Source organism: Lathamus discolor, chromosome 4 (genome assembly GCF_037157495.1).
Source record: "Lathamus discolor isolate bLatDis1 chromosome 4, bLatDis1.hap1, whole genome shotgun sequence".
Lineage (NCBI taxonomy): Eukaryota > Metazoa > Chordata > Aves > Psittaciformes > Psittacidae > Lathamus > Lathamus discolor.
Genome location: NC_088887.1, coordinates 35,144,731 through 35,166,194, shown reverse-complemented (window position 1 = coordinate 35,166,194; position 21,464 = coordinate 35,144,731). Strand labels below are relative to the sequence as shown.

At 43.2% G+C, this 21,464-nt stretch overlaps 1 protein-coding gene across 1 annotated transcript; it reads left to right on the top strand.

The window, feature by feature from the left end:
- Positions 1–148: 148 nt before the first annotated feature.
- Positions 149–18,479, top strand: TMPRSS3 (transmembrane serine protease 3). The gene is made up of 13 exons (XM_065675699.1): positions 149–365; positions 1,729–1,882; positions 3,847–3,957; positions 4,825–4,941; positions 6,012–6,135; positions 7,214–7,339; positions 8,035–8,078; positions 8,834–8,999; positions 9,852–10,021; positions 11,622–11,717; positions 12,803–12,945; positions 14,431–14,583; positions 16,885–18,479. The coding sequence occupies exons 1-13, from the start codon at positions 348–350 to the stop codon at positions 16,903–16,905; spliced, it is 1,443 nt and encodes a 480-aa protein (XP_065531771.1). The 5' UTR covers positions 149–347; the 3' UTR covers positions 16,906–18,479.
- The last annotated feature ends 2,985 nt before the right edge of the window (positions 18,480–21,464 follow it).

Genomic DNA, 21,464 nt, shown 5'->3' with positions numbered 1-21,464 from the left:
TTGATAAAAGATGAGCATGTGCTCATCAGCTGTGGTGGTGCTTCGTTGCTGAGGGGTTACAGAAAGGTTTGCAAACCCTACAATATTAACTGACCTTCTTAGGCTAATTAAAAAGCATGCTGAATTTTTATCTTCTTTCCATAGCCATGCCATCCAGGGCTACCCGATACCCGTCACCAGGTTGAATTACACAGGCTGCTGCCATAATGCCATATGCAACAGATGACTGAACAGGCAGCCACGGCAACTCACTGAAAACCTTTCCAGAGCAGACTGGCTTAGCAACCTCAGAATTTCCTCGTGGTTTCTTTTGATAATGAAGAAAGAAAACAGTTTTGCTTTTAACTATGACTTCTCAGGAAGAGGTGAGTGAAGCTTTGGGAGCATGTGGTATCGTCTAAATGAACGACACATCAGTGTCTAGCTTTCATGCAATATACTTCACAATGCTGTTTTGTTTTCTGATGGACAACCTATGCACCGGTTACAAGGCTTTTTTTTAATATATACATATATTTAAAATCATACACAGCAAGCTGTCCTTTTCTCTGCCTTAAAGCCAGAAGCCTCTATATAAAGTTTAATTTACGTTCATTGAAACGTACATGAAATTTAGCAAATGAAAGAGCAGAAAACTTACTGTACTTGTTTGCTGAAAGGTGAAAACTATATTCCAGGTGAGTTAAAGTGCTGCAGATAAAATATGTATTCTTTGTCTGAAATGTGGCACTGTGAGCGTTTTCTGGAACTGACTTTGCGAACACGCTGCTTTTACAGCTTACCAGTTCCACTGTCCTTAACAAACCTGGACCTATTTCACAGCACTGTGAGTTCAAAAATTGGATTTCTTTTGCAAGTGACAGTGTGCATAACCGGAGTCAGAAATTAGCATTGTAATTCTATTTACCCTGAATTCTAGTGTAGCCTGGTTTAATTGTCTTTCACTGTGTGGAAAGTTATCAAAGATTTTCTGGAGTAAAATTAAGTGGACCCCTGCATTAAGATACTGTCAGGTGATGTGTAGCTGTTATATGCTATCAACAGTAGTGAGCAGGGGATGGATTCACACTCCCAGCTATTAAAAGTAGCTACTTGGACAAATTTTAACAAAAATTAACTTCAGTAGTTTGCTGTTCAGTTAATTGTAAGAGCTCCTCTCATGAACACAACTTACTTGACTCTGTTCAGTTCTGGCGTCCTCAGGACAGGAAAGACATGAACCTGTGGAAGTGTGTCCAAAAGAGAACCACAGAAATGATCATAGGGCTGGAGCACCTCTTCTATGAAGACAAGCTGAGAGAGTTTGAGTTGTTCAGCCTGGAGAAGAGAAGGTTCCAGGGAGATCTTATGGCAGCCTTCCAGTAACTATAGGGGCTTATAAGAAAGATGAAGACAAAATTTTTAGTAGGGCCTGTCACAACAGGACAAGGGGTAATGGCTTTAAGTTGAAAGAGGGTACATTTAGACTAGGCATAAGGAAATCTTTTACAACAAAGGTGGTTAAACACCAGAACAGCTTGCCCAGGGAGGTAGTAGATGCCCCATCCTTAGAGACATTCAAGGCCAGGCTGGATGTGGCTCTGGGCCACCTGATCTAGTAAAAGATGTCTCTGCTCATTGCAGGGGGTAGAACCAGATGACCTTTGAAGGTCCATTCCAACTCAAACCATTCTATGATTCTATGTGATTATCCTTTTTCTTCTTCTTTTTTTTTTTTTTTAGACCCAGTTGAGTCAGGTACAAGAGACAAATCCCACTACTGGAAGTCTTGAAATCATCTCTGTTACGGAAGATGAACCACCAGTCCCGGAAATACAGTTTTCCTTCAAAAGATTTTTCTGCATACCACAAGCAAAAGTGGACCCCACTGCAGATGGATGTGGTAGGGATACTGCGCAGCTTTTTGACCTCTGTAATCTAATGCCTAATGTAGGTTTTAGCCTTGCAGAACTATGCTTGCCCACTAAGTCGGAGAAACTAATCACTTAAAGGAAGCAGAAACACAACATCACTCTTCATCTGTGAGGTTTGCCAGCATATTAACAGGTGATGACATCTTGTGTTCGCTCGTGTACACAAGCATTTTTCACAGCCAAGGTATTCGCACACTTCAACCACATAGCAAATATTTGCCCACACTTTTCAGACACATTTTGGAATAGCTTATGTGAAATTTTACCAACCTGGAAATTGGTCCATTAAAAAACCTGAATATACAGTACAGCAGCTTTAAAGGAATAGCATGCATGTTTGCTACTTCCCATAGGTTTCATGGCAAAAACAACCATTAACCTTAGCAGAGGTGGGATGAGCATGAAGGATGAAGATAGAGCAATTTGATTTTCTAGTTCATTAGCTACATAATGGACAGCTGACTAAGATGCCAGCATACCAGACACCAACTCCATTGCCAAAACCACTTACTCAGCTGCAGCTGAGAGAGTTTGTGTAGGTTGGGATTTACTTGTGAGTTTATAAGCAGTGGGAGAAACATCTCATCCTTGACTGATTTTAAGTGTCTGCCAGTCTCAGAAGGAAAGCTTTAAGAATGAGGGGGTGATGAGCTGCATGAATTAAAATTGAAGACAAGGTTCTGCCAGCTCCTGTTTGTGCCCTTGGCTGGCTGTGTATGCTATTATCCCATAGTTTGTCCTTTATATATCAGAATACATTTGAAACAAATGAACTGTTCATTAATTTGAGTGGAATCTGTTGTCTTCCAAGTTGACAATACCGCTAAGCCGATGTCAGCTATAGAGGTGGTTGGTGAGCATGACTGGTCCAGATCATCAAACACATTCAGCAATTATTACTTACGTATATTTTAACTTTCGATGCATCTTTTTTCCCTTGAAACCCCAAAACTCAGCCTTGAACCATTGGTCAGTTGTCTCCTTGTCTTTATAACAAAACTTCAAACAGATCACGTTTTCCCACATTTTTCAAGACTAGTTTGGGAGTCTCATTTTTTGCAAATTCAGATTTCTAACAGTTAACCTTGATTCCAATTCCAAAAGGACTAATGACTTTCCACCTTCTTGTCTTGAAAACCTATTTAGTCCTTTCTTTTCCTAATATCCTGGCTCCTGTTCAAATCTTTAGGCTCTTCTTCCTAGTTTCTCTGCCTCAGCTACCCCAACTCTGGAGGAAGGTATTGAGCATTAGACTTTGCTCCCCAGTGCACAAGGCAGAACTATGTGGTCTCCATCCTCCTCCTAGGATTTCCTTTGTCCTGGACACTCAGTTGTCCCAGTGCTCAGAGAAGCATCCAGCTGGCGCTACAGCTGGAGGGAGCGCCGCGACCGCAGGCTTGGTACCAGCAAGAGTCAGGAGGCATCACAGGCAGGAACAGTCATAAGAAGGAGACTCAAACAAGGTTTTGCTACTTCCACTGAAAGAATTTATTGGTCCACTTGAGCTTTCTGAAGTCTTCAGAGAGTATACCTGTACCTTCCACACAGGCTTGTTTTCACAGACAAAACAGGTCCGAATTTCATTTTTCAGTGTGACGTAGCCCATGAAAATTAATTTAGAGCTCATATTCTTGACTGCATTTAGAACAGGCCAGGTGCTCTGTAAGAGCATGATTCAAACCCCTCTTAAGGCAAATGCTGAAGAGGTGTCTGAGAGCATCAGTCAGCCCCCAAACACTTTGAGCATTCTCAACCCCTGAGCTCAGGTTCCAAACCACTCTCGGTTAGGTCAACTCATGAAGTATATGAAGGAGTTACTACTGCCATCTAGTTTAATGTTAGATAAATGTTTTTCATTGCAAACTCAATCTTTTCATTGTAAACTCACTCTGGTTTAACTTCACAGAAGATGTTCTGTCTGTTTGGCTTCTAGGAGATATCGAACCACCTTCGATGTGCCAAGTTTTTATGTCCCTAAAGTACTTTCCATATATCTGTGGTTTATTCCTCACAGTAATCCTAGCAGTTGCCATTGGCCTGGGTGGTGAGTATAATTAGTTATTCATTAACTTCTCGCTTAACCTTTCAAATGCTTAATTTTTCATGAGCCTTTTACTTAGAATGGAATTAAACTGCTACTGTGGCTTGTTTGCTGAAGTAAAAATCTCGTTGGTGTGACGGCTTTAAATTTTATTTATGTGTAGGGATAAAACAGATCTGGCGCTCATGAGAGGATTGGTGTGATTTTTACAGCACAGGGGAACCCACAGCTCCAGGAAACCTTTCTCTAGTAAAACTTTGCTGATTCCTTTTGAGTAGCAAGCTATGGGGGAGGCTTCAGGTGGCACACATCATATTCTTGTCCTGTAATTCACATCTCTAAGTTTCTTTTCAAGGAATCAAAAAACTTTACGCTTTCACAAGCAACTTTTACAAACAGAAAGAAAATACAGAATGAGTTTAGTTGTGACTGGAAAGTGTGACCTACTCACATCTAGATGCTAAATGCATTGATGCTAGAGCAGTACCTTCACACCATAAGCCTATGGGAGGCTGAGGCAGCTCCTCAGGAAGGAAGTGCACTGGCCGTATTTTGCAAGGGTCTCCTTGCTTTGCTGCTGAGAAGCTGAGGCCTCAGAAACTTGCCCTGGAGCGAAACATAAACTGGGTAGAGAGATCTGGGAAGCAGTCAGCACAGATAGCAAGGCTGACTCATCCTACAAGTCATCATTAATGGATGAATTTAACAGCACCATGTAGCCACCTGAAGGTTGTATTTCAAAAGTTCCTAGAGTACGGGAGTTATCTTTTCCTTAGCAAGACAGAAATCTGTCCAGATAATGGAATTCAGAAGTGTTAAATTAATATCCAAGTGTATTTTCATCACCCTGTTTTCTTTCATTCTTGTTAGTCCAATACAACTGCATTGGGAAGTTTCGCTGCAGATCATCCTTTAAGTGTATCCAGAAATCAGCCAGGTGCAATGGTGTCTTCAACTGTAAAGAAGGGGAGGATGAGTACAGATGTGGTAACTTAAATTTGGTTATAAATCCCTCCTACCTCCTCCTGTAGCATCTGGCACATTATCAAGAAATTCATGTTGTAAAGAGTTTGGGTGAGACAAGATAGAGACTGATGGACTATCTAAATCACCACTTCAGAGGAACAATCTCTCTGAGGTATTGATTTACACTTTTTAAGAAATCAAACTGCTCTTAAGATAAATGTGATGATTGCTGAATACTGCTACTGCCATTTTGGGCATGTTTCTCCATTAGAAGTCTAGATCCTTCTCGACTGTTAGCATTTCCTCTACCTGCAAAGTGTACCATCACTGCACTGTGGTGTGTATATACAGTACTCTGTACTCACTGGCACACAGCTGCACTTGTCAGCTTTGAAAATTGCAAAAGCCAGTAATTATCTGAAGGAACATGGGAACAGGAGAGATCAGCACTGCCTTTTATGCACTGAGTACTGCAGAGTTTGCTGCTTCATATGCAAAACGTATGCCCCCATGTCTGAGTTTCTCTCTGTCATGAGCTCCAAACCTGTGCATCTCTCTTCTCCCCAGCCTTTATATGCTTATCAGCCCAGACGCACCAGCCCCATTTCAGGAGAGGGAAGCAGATAGGAAACTCCACAGGATTCCAGGGGTGGCTGGGAGCAAGTGCATCCACCTCTCTGACAGTTCTGTGCAGCACAGGATATACTGACCACCTGTCATCACTTATCGTGATTGTATGTTTCCTTGATGCCAAGGCATCTGTAGCTCCAACTCACTGCAATCAGCAAGACGTGCTTAGGCTCACTGGAGGGCAAGGCAGTCTTCTGTATCTGTATTAGAGCTAGCATCCCCCATCCATTGCCATGAGCATAGACTTTTTATTCCTGGCTGTTGCAGCTCAGCATATCTTGGTTCCTTCATTAAAGAGGGGGAAAAAAGTCTGTCAAAGGATCCAAGTGATGAAAAAGACAAGCAGTAAAAATTCAGTGAGCCAAGAAATGTGGATGCCACAGTAGTACATTGACACTGTCGTGTACCCGGTGGTTCTTCTTCACAGCTCACTCAGGCTTTTCTTTTCCACAATCTCAAAGTCAGGTTGAGTGGCAAGAAAGCAGTGCTGCAAGTGTTCACTTCTGGATCCTGGCGAACAGTCTGCTCTGATGACTGGAAAGCAGAGTATGGAAACACTACCTGCAAACACCTGGGTTTCTCAAGGTAGGAACACAAAATGGAAGAAGCTTTATTTGGCATTTTGAGCAAACTCTGGGGTTTTCAGTCTTTCTAACCAAACCTTGTATTAGTCTGTGCTTTAAAAGAAAAAGGACTTACCATTCCACCTCTAAATGATATGGTTGAGGAGATTTAGAATGATGTGAATACTTGTGCACTGCAAATACCATTTATTACTACTATAAATCTGGGATGATGGCTAAATATAATGGTTTCCTTAAATCTTCTGTATGGGATGCAAGTGCCTGAATCCTACTTGTCTCTCTAGTAGCTTACAGCCTGTCGGGGAGGCACTAAAAAACATACAAGCATTTTCCATTTCTTTTACTTTCTCTGCAAAGTAGAGAATAGGAATTAGGAATAAGTAGGAAATAGGAAAGTAGGAAAATTGTATATACAATTTATGCCATGACATCTGTTAGGAATTAAGCTCCACGTCACAATTGGAGAAGAACATGGCAAGGTAGTTCTTACTGGATTGATCCCATTCCTGAAAAAGCACTATGTCTTTCGCTAACTTTCGCACAATTGAGAAAGAGTTTGAAGTTGTGACTTGCAATGATGCTGTTATTTCTTCTAATGGTGTCATTCTGTTTTCTGCACACTGTAGACAGCAGCATAAAGCTTCTTTGAATAAATTCTTGCTGCTGTTAGAATAAAATACATCTCAATTGTTCAACAAAAAAAAGGACAAGAAAAACCACAAATTATTTATCCTTCCTGCTGCAAAACTTAAGTCTAGAAAAAGGAGTCAGTGAGCTTGCCAGTGCTTCAGGAAATGTGCTACCCAGTTACAGTGAAGACTTTATTGCAATATGAGAGTTAAAATTTACTTTCTCTGCCAGTTAAATGCCTCTCAGCATGTTGTGACTTCCAGACAAGGTTGTGGCAAAAATACATGCATGTTATATGTTTCTTTGGGGAGGATGCAATTACTTTATCAAGTGTCCAAGTCTGATTATTGTGGTTGCTGCACTGGGTTTTCATTAGCAGAACTGCTGAATTATTTAAGCAGATTACTGAAATGCTGCCTGAGGAAGCTGTGCTTATGGTTTATTTGCAGTTACGTGAGTTCAGGTTACCTGCCCGTGGCTGCTGTTGAAAAACAGTTTCAAAGACATTTTGTATCCCTCAGTGACTGGTTATCAGCTGATCAAGCTGCATCCCTGCACAACGCAACAAGCCTCAGGTATGCCTAGGTTTGTTCATCCTGACAGAAAGAGAGTGGTCAATAGAAGCAGAATTATCAACAGTTTGAGATTGTTGTCAGTTTTTTTCAGGCAAGTGGTAAATGATTGGTAGTGTTATCCATCATAGACCAAGGTTCAGTAGCAGTCTTACTGGAATACAAATTTGGAGCCTGATCCAAGGCCCATCAGAATCAGCAAAAGCTTTAAACTAAGCTATTTGAAAAGCCTGGTTGTCCCATGATTCTCTTTTTGCAAACAGACACCAGACACACATTTTTTTCCGTTGTGAAGCAGTTTGTTTCAGTTTACATATGTTTCCCAGTGGGCTCATGAACCCGTTATGGCCCTTTTCTTCCTCCTGAAAATGGCTTGTTTTTCTTAGTTACCTTTCACTGAGAAGCAAGCTATGGATCCAAGGAGTCTACAGATCACATGCTGAAAATCGCTGACAATCCTCCCCTTGCAGAAGAGCGAGACACTCTTCAGTGGGGCAGCATATGGTCTGCAGGCTCCCAGTGGTGTCTAAGCCCCTAAGCATTTCAGCTAAATGCCCTAAGTACATGACTTTGTACCTCTTTCAATACGAGTTACTTGTATTTACGTGCACATAGCTGTACAAGAAGGTGTCACGATATTGAAAAAACACCCAGTATTTACGAATTGGAACTAATACTGCACTGTCTTTTCATCTTAGAGAGGAATGCACTTCTGGCAATGTGATCATCTTAAAATGTTTGGGTAAGAATCGGGAAACAAAATCTGAAACTGTTCTTCATCTGCTGCATTACAAGAGTTGGGAGGAGCTGTGTATGCAGGGAATACTATATATCAGTTTATCACACCAAGGAAAAATGGTATTTCTTTTATAAAATTTAAACGAATTTCAGAAAATGAGAATAGGCTGAGAGGGCAGATTAGGAGCATCAGGTTAGGAGCAGGAGCGTTTTGGTGAGAATCACAGTAGAAAGTATATGTTTAAGATTGTGACTTGAGTGCATGGACTAATGCTGTAATTCCAGTTCTTTGCCATCTCATCAGGAAAAGGGAAATCTTGTTTTAATATTTGAACTTTCATCCCACATCTCTCCATGTCAGCTAGTTTTTGGATTGGGATATGAAAAGTCAAAAAAAAGAGCAGCAAAATAATCATCAGGGGAAAGGACATGCTTCAACTTGCCTGTCTGGGGCCCTGGCACCCTGTGCATTTAACAAGAGCAGAACCACAGGGTTACAGCTCAGCTGAGCACTGCATCTATGGGGAGAAGTGAGATTCACAGCCCCCATATGGGCTGCCAAGCACGATGCTGCAGGGATTGGAGGGAGGAGGAGAAACCTCTTGAGCAGCCACAGCTCAAGATGTAGGCCATGGGGAGGGGGATGGTCCTGCTGCAGAGACCTCCCAGCCTCAGCGAAGCTGAGGGCAGAAAGGCTGAAGATGACAGAATCCATGCCAGTGTTTCCTCCATGGACCCCAAACCTTTGCTTTCTGGCAGCGTGTGGGACACGGGCCAGCTACAGGCCACGGATCGTGGGGGGCAACGCGTCCTCCCCCCAGCAGTGGCCCTGGCAGGTCAGCCTGCAGTTCCATGGGCAGCACCTCTGCGGAGGGTCCGTCATCACCCCGCGCTGGATCATCACAGCTGCCCACTGTGTCTACGAGTAAGTCCCTACACTCTCTTGCTCAGGGTGTCCCACTGACCCCACCTGCAGCACGTCTGTGTGTGTGGCCGCTGCAGAAGAGGGCTAATGCACTGTGCTTTCTCTAAGGAATAAACTGCAGAAGAGACTGGGCTATCCTTAATTCATGGGCTTGCTCCGTTACTTTTAAACCACCTCCCTTCTTGTGTAAGTGCAAGTTTCTCCTGAAAAAGAGAGTTTCCCCAAGAAGTTGGCTAAATCAGGGGACCCACTTTTCAGATGTTATTGGCACTCCTGGATTCCTGGGAAATCAGCTTAAAACAACATTGAAGAGCTAGATTTTAGGTATCCTGATCTGCAGTTTCTGTATATTGCACCTGAGTTAACAGGTACAAGAATTTGTACTTGGTTGCTCAAATACCTTGGAGCTTTAAGATAAATTACACAATCCTTTTCAAGTTCACAGGATCAATCAGTGGTAGTCAGTAAGTTGTACTGTGCTTAGTGCCCTTTACCACATACTCACTGCTTCCTCTTATGCCGTTCAAACAGTCTTTGAGTTGTAAATAGATGCTAAACTGTAATTTAGCCTTCTCTTCTTTGTTTAATTATAAACATAGCCCTCTCTTCTATAACGAGTTGTCTGGTTTTGCAGCCTTATTTGTTGCTAGTAGTGCAGGAGGCTCTTCTCACTCCTACAAACTCCAGGCCACTTTCATCTTACTTCACTTTATTAGTACATAGGTTAGCAATTACAGCAGACTGTTACTATTTGCCTGTAGAGTTTAATGTGGTTCGTAAGTTCGGAGGGCAATCAGACAACCTGAAGGCTTTCTTGAAGGTTTTTCACTCTCTCCTACTTCTTTGTTTCAGCCTGTACTTGCCGAAGTCATGGAGTGTGCAGGTTGGTTTTGTGACTCAGCAAGACACCCAGGTTCACCCGTATTCAGTGGAAAAAATTATATACCATCGAAATTATAAACCCAAGACAATGAGAAATGATATAGCACTGATGAAACTGGCAGCACCGCTTGCCCTCAATGGTAATTCTTCCCCTTAGCTTTCACTTGGCTTTTTAAACTTTCTAGCTAAAAAATGAAGGGTCTTTCCCAGCACAGACAGGGAAACTTCTGTTGGTGCCCTATGCCTGACCCAGGACAGTTCAGTGTATCCCCACCACCTCTACAAGCAGTGATGGATGCGCTGTGTGGATGTAGCCAGTTTGCTGCTGTGACAGCAAGGCAGTGAGCCCTGTTCAGACTTCACTGGCAGAGACCCCTCAGAAATCCTCTCAATATCCACACACAGAAAGCAACAACACTGTCACAGCGCTCTGCAAATTGTTCCCAGTCTATTCTGGTATTGGCTTACTGAAGGCATTTAATAATAGGCAAACATCAACTTTATTCTTTCTAAGTATTTTTCCTATCTAAAATAAACACCCCACCTCATTTTACTTGGAGATCACAGAGATTTTTATCCTTTCTGTGAGTACGTGGAGATCCAGCAGCTTCCAAAGCTGAAAGTTAAGCTTAAATTTCAAAGAGAAGAAAAGGCAATTAAAATATAATGATGCTTTTAAATTAAAACTACTTTTGTTGCCTCAGCAGGATGCTACCTACAGCTGACACAGCTAGTGAATTGAAATGTGTATGAATTGAAATGATCACCTGCCAATACCTTCTAATCACTGTGAGCTCTCTGCAAAGGGGAGCTGGCTCTCTGACACATATAGACTGTCAGTTCCTAAATCAGTTCTCTTGAAATACTCTAGACTTCCACCTTGAACGAAAATTAATCTTGAGTTTGTTCTGCTTTATATCTCAGCTAGTGCTGTTTTCTTTCACCTGGGAAGAAGTTTGGGAGGCTATCAAGAGCAGCGATAGCACTGCACCTGAGTGAGATACCTGTTATGCCCTGTGGGGACTGGGGGCAGCCCAGGGGGCTTGGAGGCTCCACAATGGGTGTTTGGTATCTTGAGCTGGGATCATTGCACCGTGCAAAGCTGAATCACTAGGAATTGCCCAGTAATACCTTGTATCTTCCTTCCCTTTGCTCAGTACCAGGCGCCTTAGATGTCAGTTTTATCCTGCAAGCATCAAACGCTGATTATATTGCACTGCATTGCGTGCCCCAGGGCATAAGCCAAAGGGTGTGAAGCAAAAAAGATGTCTTGTTGCCCTTTCAGAAGAGGGCAGAGATGTGCACATGTGGCTTTTCTTGTGCCACTGCACAAAAGCTGTTAGAAGGTACTCTGCAGTTGTGCCATGATTAGCTAAAGCCATTTCTCTGCCCAGGCAGTGTGCTGTGGCGTCTCTGATCTACCCGTCAGCTGCACACATGGTGCATTTCTTGTTTGCTCATTCTTCAATTTATTGATGTACCAACACTTCCTTTTGCTGCTTCATACCTGAAAATAATTAGGCCTGGGGTAGGTATTGATTCAAACCTATGGAACTGGCCATAAGACAAAAGACCTGCAGAACTGCCAAGCTGTTTATGTGGGGAGTGGGTGGTGTTCATTAAGAAGTTCACTGCATGCTAAATCTTTTGCCAGTTTTCACGGCATGCCAGAAGTTTTACCGAGTCACAATATTTTGCTAAATTTTAAAAACAATTTTCTCTTTTCATTTTTTAAACCAGGTCACATAGAGCCAATTTGTCTGCCTAATTTTGGTGAACAGTTCCCAGCAGGGAAAATGTGCTGGATATCAGGATGGGGAGCAACCGTGGAAGGAGGTATTTTAAATGACCTGCTGTTGATTACACTACATCTCACATACAGTAAATACAGGATTTGGTTGTTCAACATTACATATTCGGGAATATCTGGGGAGGGGGGACAAGACTTATTCCTAAATTTTATGCTTACCCTAATATGTAAAAGTGCTGTACAAGCCCTTATCATGAGGAATGGATGGGTACACTCTGTGAAAAGGTTGAAAATGACATGAAGACGGCGTCAATGTTGTACTCAGCCTCAGTCGAACAGGTGGTGTCCTTTATAACTTCAAGCATAGAAAGCACAGGATGAATGCAAGAATCGACCATCCATTTTCTCAGAGACAGCATGTATGCATTTTTCAGGCAGGTTGGATGGTGTGGAAATCAGATCTGTGAGTAGGGAATTCTTTTTTTTCTCTTACCGTTACTCACAGCTCATATTAATCAATAATCTATAGTGAATCACGTCCGTGTGAAAATGCTTGTATTCTAAGATAACGGGGTTTTATCATTCTTCATTTGTCTCAATTGACATGTTCCCGTTGTTCAGAGAACAAGAACAGTATGTTACCTGACCTACTGGTAACAGTGAAAGGTGGGAAAAAAATGAAAGCAAGGTTTACCACATAAAAGTCAGCTATAAATGGACAATAGACGTTGTGCAAATACCTCCATTTACAGAAATGATCCGTTTAGACTCGGAAGAAAATAAATATTTATAAAATAAATCAGAGATTTGCAGATGATTTGCTGACTAACAGAACAGGTGATAAATGTGAAATGAATTCTGGCACTGGTATAGAAGACAGTGTCCAATCAACTTTGAAGTCCATTACCGTCATTGATTCTCTGGTCTGAAGTAAAAACACATAAGGTGCAGCTTTGTATTACATACTGTGACAATCCACATCTCTACACAGCCGCTAGTTACTGGATTTTGTGTGTGATGAGACACCCAGTTGCCTTTATTTGTTTGGTGTCATTTTAACCACACTACTTTCACCCTTGCTTGCCAATTCTTCACCTACTGAAACACTTTCTGTGTGTAATTAGAGATTAGTTTCTGCAATAGAGATTTTTTTCCTTTTCTCTTTTAACAGGTGATACATCTGACACCATGAATTATGCAGGTGTTCCTCTGATTTCTAATGCAATTTGCAACCACAGGGATGTCTATGGAGGGATCATAACTCCTTCAATGCTCTGTGCTGGTTTCCTAAAGGGAGGGGTAGACACGTGCCAGGTATGGAAGTTTCCAAATTGCAACTGAGCTCATTAACAGCAGCAATGGAAAAACATGACTGATAAGTTATCAGAAGGCACTCCCAGGCTTTTCTTGGACAAACATTTGGTTTTGTGCCATTTACTCTGTTTACCATGAAAATCAATCAGTGAATGTGCTTGCATTCATACACTACAATTCCCTTCTTATGTTTCTTCTGTGGCCCATATCTGCTACTTCTGAAGCCAAATTTACTTAAGACATTTTTTAATTTCTTGTATGTGGTACAGTGTGGTGCCATCCTTTCCTTGCCCTGGCTGTGGCCTCTGCACTGCGCTGAATTGTACTGCACTGCACTGTGAGCAGCTCCGGAGGCCTGCAAGGCGTAGAAACCCCATGGTCAAAAGCAGCAAAAGTGTACATCAATAAAGAAACATGAGATTTTGAAAAGAGTAGAGTGAGGCAGGGGACGGAAGAAAGGGAGAGGTGTCTGAGTAACTCCGAGGCCTGGTAATGACTCCGGAGGAGAGCATTCATAGCAGAGATGAATCAGAGCATCCTTCACAACACAGTGTGGTGATGCTTCGAAATCACTGTCACAGTCATGAGAGTGCCCACCTTGTGCTAGGTCTCATCCCCATACACGCTAATGTGGACTCACTTAGCTAGTCATGAACGAAGCATAGGAACTAGAAAGGAATTGGTGTTCCCAAGTGTGCTCAGTCCCAGTTTCACAGGGAGCAAGACAAAGAGAAGACATAAGGTGCATAGATGTTAATTTATGCCCCTGCTTGCACTCCCCCGCCCCATCTCATCACTATGCCTATGGGAGCTGCCCAAAGGCAGCACACTCAGCACATGGCTCCAAGCAACAACACAAGCCATACTCACCAAAGGGAGAGGCTTGTTCCAACTTCCCTTGTCTTCCATTGTTGTGTTGACTCTGATGCTCATAGGGAGACTGCCCCAGCAAAATAAATCGGGAGTTTTCAGTACGTAGATGTGAGTCCATTGAGTTGAATCTGCTTAGCAAAGTGCCTGGAAAGGGACAGAAAAGCGCTGTGTAAGACTGCAGGCAGGAGCAGGCAGGGAAGGAAGTGGGGTACAAGCTTGTTGCAACCCTGGGCTCAGCTCAGCTCAACAGCTAGGAGCTCTTTGAGAGAAGCAGCTGTGAGAGAACAAGGCCATGGTGTGGAGACTGCAGATCAGCAATGCCCTGTTGCAGGACAGGCATACTCCCCAGCACCTAAATGTTGTTTAACAGCAGGCTTCAACATCACTTCTCTTGTACTGTACTGCTAATTAGGAAAAGAAAGGTATGATCTAACACACATTTCTAAGAAGTCTCCAACTTCTGCTGTAAAATATGCTTTTCCCAGTACCCAGAACAGAGCAGATACAGAAGACTTTGAATTACTACACTATGCCTTTCCCCATACCCCCCCAAATAGGTTTTCCACTCCATTTCTGAGGCACTAACATTTGTTCTAATTCTTTGTCCTCCAGGGAGATAGTGGGGGCCCTTTAGCATGTGAAGATAGGAGTACCTGGAAGTTGGTGGGGACCACCAGCTTTGGAGTGGGCTGTGCAGAAAAGAACAAACCGGGTGTCTACAGCCGAACCACCTCTTTCCTGGACTGGATACATGAACAGATGGAGGTCTAGTTTTGCCCTGTCTCTCTCTCTTTGCTTGCTGCTTTGCTCCGCCACATAGCTTAGGTTGTATTTGTCACAGCTGAGTTGTGTTGTATGGACACATGCATCCTGGGTGCACATGTAGGGATTGCAGTAGGTCCACATGCAGGGCAGAGAGAGCAAGACGCAGGGAGTGCTGGGCAGCGGTATAGAGGAGAGAAGAGCATGTATCAATATGGGTGGGAATGACTGGGGAGGTGACCTGGAAGCACAGAGCAGGGATGTGTGAGAATGCTGAGTGAGGACATGAGGGCAGAGAGAAGGGAACCTAGGGGACTTTACCTGAAAGCTGTTAGGCTGCTACGGAAAAGCCTGGGGAGTCGAAGCTGAGTGGGCTAAAGGAACTGGGGAAGGCGGAAGACAGTGTTGGCTGGAAGGAGAGGACAGCAGAGTTAAGGAAATGGGGGGAAACTGCAGCCGCCTTCACCTGACCCAAGGGTGACCCACTCTCCAGAGACCAGGTTCTCTGCTGTCAGTATCCCTCCAGTGCTGCCAGGGGGATACTGTCTCCCACAGCATCCTCATAGTTAAGCTAAGGAAGTGTGGGCTTGACGATCAAGTAGTGAGGTGGATCGAGAACTGGTTGAAAGGAAGAAGGCAGAGAGTTGTGGTCAATGGCGCAGAATCTAGCTGGAGGTCTGTGACTAGTGGAGTTCCTCAGGGGTCGGTGCTGGGACCGGTGCTGTTTAATATTTTCATCAATGACCTGGATGAGGGAACTGAGTGCACCCTCAGCAAGTTTGCTGATGACACAAAACTGGGAGGAGTGGCTGACACACCAGAGGACTGTGCTGCCATTCAGCGAGACCTGGACAGGCTGGAGAGTTGGGCGGGGAGAAACTTGATGAAATTTAACAAGGGCAAGTGTAGAGTCTTGCATCTGGGGAAGAACAACCCCATGTACCAGTACAGGTTGGGGGTTGACCTGCTGGAAAGTAGTGAAGGGGAAAGGGACCTGGGGGTCCTGGTGGATAGGAGGATGACCATGAGCCAGCAATGTGCTCTTGTGGCCAAGAAGGCAAATGGCATCTTAGGGTGCATTAGAAAGGGAGTGGTTAGTAGGTCAAGAGAGGTTCTCCTCCCCCTCTACTCAGCCTTGGTGAGGCCGCATCTGGAATATTGCGTCCAGTTCTGGGCCCCTCTGTTCAAGAAGGACAGGGAATTGCTTGAAGGAGTCCAGCGCAGAGCCACAAAGATGATTAAGGGAGTGGAACATCTCCCTTATGAGGAGAGGCTGAGGGAGCTGGGTCTCTTTAGCTTGGAGAAGAGGAGACTGAGGGGTGACCTCATCAATGTTTACAAATATGTAAAGGGTAGGTGTCAGGATGATGGAGCTAGGCTTTTTTCAGTGATATCCAGTGATAGGACAAGGGGCAATGGGTGTAAACTGGAGCATAGGAAGTTCCACGTTAACATCAGGAAGAACTTCTTTACTGTAAGAGTGACAGAGCACTGGAACAGGTTGCCCAGGGGGGTTGTGGAGTCTCCTACACTGGAGATATTCAAGGCCCGCCTGGACAAGTTCCTGTGTGATGTACTGTAGGTTACCCTGCTCTTGTAGGGGGGTTGGACTAGATGATCTTTTGAGGTCCCTTCCAACCCTTGGGATTCTGTGATTCTGTGAGATACTGGGTTGAATCAGATGAGCACAAAGAGTTGTTGTGCTGCAGAGATCTGTTGCCTAAGCAGAGGCATCTAGAGCCATTTGGAGACCTCAGGCTGTTCTGCCTGGCTCACAGCTGTCTCTGCAGAAGGGAAAGGATCTGCAGCTAGCTCTGGGTTGTATCTACCATCATCACAGGGATGTCTCATATAGCCTGCTAATGAGCCTTCCAACTAAAAGGAAACAGAATAAACCCCTTCAAAGCTTCAAAGCCCACCCCCTCCCTCTATGCATGAGACCCATGCGTGCAGTATCTACCACTACTACTACTATATTCCTCCATCCCCTGTAAACATATTTCTTCATAAGCCTTATGTTCCTATCTTAGCATGGGTTGCAAACTGGTGAACTAAAGTGGTGGGAGAAGCTGCTGGCATTTGCTTGGGTTCACAGTGCACACAGCAGGAATTGGACCACATCACACCTCTTGTGGTGGTGGTGTGTTTTCCTGACACACTTCTGCTGGTAGTCCTGGCTCCAGGAGCCCTGCAGTTCCTTTGGTGACCTTAGTACAGCAGGGGAAAAATATTCATTCCCTTTCAGACTTCGATAGGCAGCAACACGAGCATTTGGATAGGTGTATAACTGGTTTTGCTTCACAGAGAGAAGAGCTGCAGACCTGAGGAGAGCGGTGGTGCTTCTGAACACCCACAGCCCTACAGAAGGACTAACCACACTCTTCTGGACACCTGCTCCGATCTTTGTACCTTCACAGACTACTTTGTACCATTTATTTTTGGTACTGGTAGCTGTATTTAATGAAAACTGCTGCACATCCAGCCTCTTTTGAATGGAAGAGGCAGCTGGATGCTGGATGATGAGCGTGCACATTTACTGTCAGCTACGAATTTCACATGTAGAAAAAGCTCTAAGACTGATAACCCAGAATGCTGTATCCCAATAAAGTTTTTCAGGAACAATGAGTAAAAGACTAGAACAACTTCAGATCAGGTTGTTAGCTGTTACTTAATACTCACCTTCCAAGAACCAGATGACAAAAGGACTTCTTTCCTGGAAGTATTCATGTATAAAGTCCACGCTGCTGCACAGGGAGCAGTAGCTTTCTTTGAAGCCATAAAGCAAGCAGGAAGTAGCAGTTGGCAAGCAGTTGGCAAGTACACTCAACTCTTTTTAGAAAAATTCTCTGGATTTTAATCTTTTATCATGGGGCTATGAACAAAGTCCCTAAAAATGAGAGTGTATTGAGGTGTATTCTTGTGCTAAATAACTCTGGAATGAGTAACACACAGGCTGTAACTTCACTGAAAAATCCTGAGATACTGAAAGTCTGAAAGGGAAGAGAAGCTTCTTTACTGCTTTTCAATAGGCTAAAGAGCCAAAATCATTGCTGTATCTCTGATGCATGATGCAGTGCAATAGCCACTGAATAATCCCAAGCGTGCATGATGCAGTACAGCTCACCAAGGCACTCATGCTCAGTCACCTTTCATGTTTTCATTCTCTTTCTCTGCAGACAGGACAATATAGATCCCTCACTCTTTGTACCTGTTAGTGACATCAGTACGCTATGCAGATGAGCTGATGTCAGCCAGGCAAAGGACAAAATGTCTGAAGTGCTGCTGTGGTTTCCTGTTTAACAAGCTGTTTTAATGTAACAGCCTCATGTTGTTGGGTTGGAAAACACCTGATCGTTCTGCACTTGCTCTTTGTAAAAATCCTGGGTGGAAGTTGTCAATTTTAGAATTGATTGCCTGGGTCTAGGTGGGCTGAATAATGGATTATATTGTTACAGCTTTTCAATATCAGCCAAAATTGATCTTACCATCTTATCAAGTGTGCTAATCTGCTTGAAACTTGGTTTTGGGTGCAACCTGTGTGCTTCTACATCAGTATCCATATCACCACTGCCATCCACCACTGCTGCAAGAAAGTGCTGGTGAAACTGGAACTGCATTTTCACTGCAATGTGTTGGATCAAAATTAAGAGAGAACAGCAAACCCACACGAACTGTCAACCTCCATGTTGTTCTAAGGATACAGACTTTGATCTCAGAGGACACTTCATCAATACTTTTCACCCTGGCTAAAGAAAATGCAGTACAATGGAAACAGCACTTACAAACCTGGCACGTTGTTGAAAAGGAGAGGGAAGCATTATTGCAGAGCTGATGTAAAAACTGGAATGAAATGGGAAATTAGACAAAACCATGATGAAATTAAAACAAAGTATGTTGAACCATTGTGTAACTGGGAAGTTTTCAGGAGAGCTTTGATGCTCACTGGTTGTTCTCATAACGTTTTCACAGCCTCAGCAGGGCTCGTGTTGTAGAATTATCAGCAGTCTGGAGATGAGGGCTCTGCTGTCTGAGCTCATGGAGTTGTTATTTCGTGTTTCTGAAAGAACCCCTGAAAATTTCGTTTGGACTCCTTTTATTTCCATGAGAAGACTGTACAATGAGTATCCATTGTGATCTTTATATTAAAGAGAAATCCAACGTAAAATGTAGAAAGGTAGTGAATCCTTCTCAACAAGAAGCCACGCTGACCCCCACATCAATGACAGACACTCATGAGTATACCTAGCTCAGGTTACCAAACCTTTTCCTTTTTTCCTTTGGCTTTTCTCCTCTTTATTCAATGAAAATAATTGGCTACACCACATGTGCATGACAGAGGCCTGCCAAACCGGGCAGGGCTGAAGGCAGCTCTAGTTTAACTAATCCTGATTAGATTTATGGTAAACACCTTGGAAGTATTGAAGATCTTTCTATTAGAGGGGTGTATATCTGCTACGCTATTAAAGAGGCTTCTGAAACAGCTTCTAGCTTGTGAACTCAGGTCTCTTGTTAAAATAGTTGCTTTATCGTATGATTATGTTACAGCCATAGTGTCCCTTTGAAATACAACCTGCTTTTATGCACAGCTCGTGGAGAAAACTTGCATCAACGTGTACTAGACCCTCAGAAAATGTACCCAACCTCACAAGAAATGTCCAGCGTGTGAAGAAAAATTCCTTTGCCGTTCATTCACCTGTTCCTGTATTCATGATACGTAAGTGTGGAAATTGAGACAAAGCTGGTAAGTTTCGATAAACCAGATGTGACTTATATTCAATGTGCAGTTTTCCCAGACACTCTGAAAAAGCATCCCATGGATAAAATCTCCTGTGGCCAACTCAAAACTCATTTTTTTTTTCACTTGAGAGGTACAAATAAGAAGGCAATTTCTGAAGATACAGAGATAAGACTAAAACCAAGCACCTAAGTTTGGTGTCCAAGAAAGCTGAAGCTGTTTCCTGAGAGGTGACGTGCTTTTAACATGCTAATACATAGCGCACCAGGAAGCAATCAGTGCACAGAGGTGGTGATGCCTCACAGCTCTGTTTGTAGAGGCTGTCTCACTGACAAGATTCATATACCTCTGTAAATGGAAATTCAAGAACTGCACATTAAACTTAAAAAAATGGATCTGGCTGGTCCATTCATTTTTTTTACTGTCTTCAACATCGAAACAAGGCAGGTTGGAATCTTATAATCTAAGTGTTGCACCATAAATCTTGCTGTAGTTTGATCCCTGAAAGGTACACCACTCCAGTGTCTCTGTGAGCGTAGTACCATTTTAAGATGTGCAGATGAAATCTCTTTTCTTCAACAAATAGCCAGGCAGCAGGAGCCTGAGATTACATCAAGCACAGTAAGAAGTGAGCTTACTTGAGCTGTTTAAGTAAGGGACAAGGAAAGGTATGAGGAAGTATTTCTTATTGGAACTGAAAGAGTACACTCAATCATTTCCTTTAATCTTTTGTGTGTTTTATGTTAGCAGAGGTTTCTGTGTTTGTTTTGTTGCTTTTGTCACGTGTTCTTGCTGTAAAGTACAGCAGATTGTGTCCCCACCATTGACACTGGTGGGATGGGTAGGATTTTGAGCAGTTTGCTTCAAGATTTGTCAGGGGAGAGGTAAAATTGCAGCCTTCTGGATGGCACAAACCAACCAGACCAATTTTTCCTGATTAAAAGAAAACTGATTCCTTAACTGATTCATTTTGCTGAAGACCACTTTGTTAGCTGCCAGTCTAAGCAATACAAGTGTAAAAGGCAATGGACAAGCGAGAAAACATTAATGATCCCCATCTCCTTATGCTGGAGTGCATTTATGCAAGGTAGATCAAGGCACATGACTGGCAGCTGAGTGAGGAGCCTATCCTTGCCTCTGGTACCCACATCAGACCTCTGCTCTAGGGCTGCCAGCACACACCTATGTGTCCCCATAGCCAGGGCTGGGTATGGCCACACAGCAAAAAACAGGTTGGCAAAATGCTACCTTAGAAGATAAGGCCAAAGCAACTGCTTTAATTCTTTAGCAGATGACTAAATAAATGGAAATTAGCTGCAGCAAGTGGGATGCTACCCTGCGCACCCATATTTCAAGGACTGCTGAGCCTGGTACAAAGCAGGGTGGTGGAGCTCCAGTGGCTGGGTGACCTGTGGCTTTCCCAAAAAAGCATTTGCTTAATTCTTGTTGGGATAAACGTTGAACTTGATTACCTTAAAGGTTTTTTCCAACTCAGTTGAATCTATGATTCTATGAATTAAAGTGGCTTGCAGTGGCAATAGCAGGAATGAAGACTTTGTCTCTCAGGTGTGGTCCTAAAACAAATATGGTCTCTCTGAAGCTTTTAGGTAGGAGAGGGAGGGAGTCAGAAGTAAGAAGAGTAAAGAACAAGACTTGTGTTGAAGCACTACAGCATAAAGCCCTTAGGGGAAATAATTTGCACTTAAAAATAAACTTACCAGTAAATCATAATTCCTTCTTACAGATTTCCCACTTTTTGAAGCACATTTTGCAGAGACGGTCAAGTGCAAGGAGGCTTTAAATCCTTTTTATACAACTAGTGTGATCGTCGTGTACCATTTATTTGGGTACCCTTACTCTCAGCAGCATTACCTCTATCAGAAATAAATTTGAAGTGCTTACGAGTAATATGAAGCCCTCAGCAGATGGCAGCATACATCAAATTTTTGTCTGTATCCTCTGTTTTAGAAACCCCAAAACTGAACAGTTCATACCTCAGCCATCACAAGCAGGTAATTAGAACATGGTTATGGTCCCTATCACACTCTTGGCTATTCAAGGAAATGTTACTGGAGAGATGAAACTCCCTGGTCAGAGGAGGGGATTCTCAGGCACCTGGGAGCATGGTGAGAGCATTCACGAGCCTCAT

What these genes read in the sequence shown, in the direction of transcription:
- TMPRSS3 (XM_065675699.1), top strand. An exon ending in AGTTGCCATTGGCCTGGGTG is followed by an intron (nt 3,958 to 4,824) that starts GTGAGTATAATT and finishes CATTCTTGTTAG; the next exon opens with TCCAATACAACTGCATTGGG. An exon ending in GGGAGCAACCGTGGAAGGAG is followed by an intron (nt 11,718 to 12,802) that starts GTATTTTAAATG and finishes CTCTTTTAACAG; the next exon opens with GTGATACATCTGACACCATG.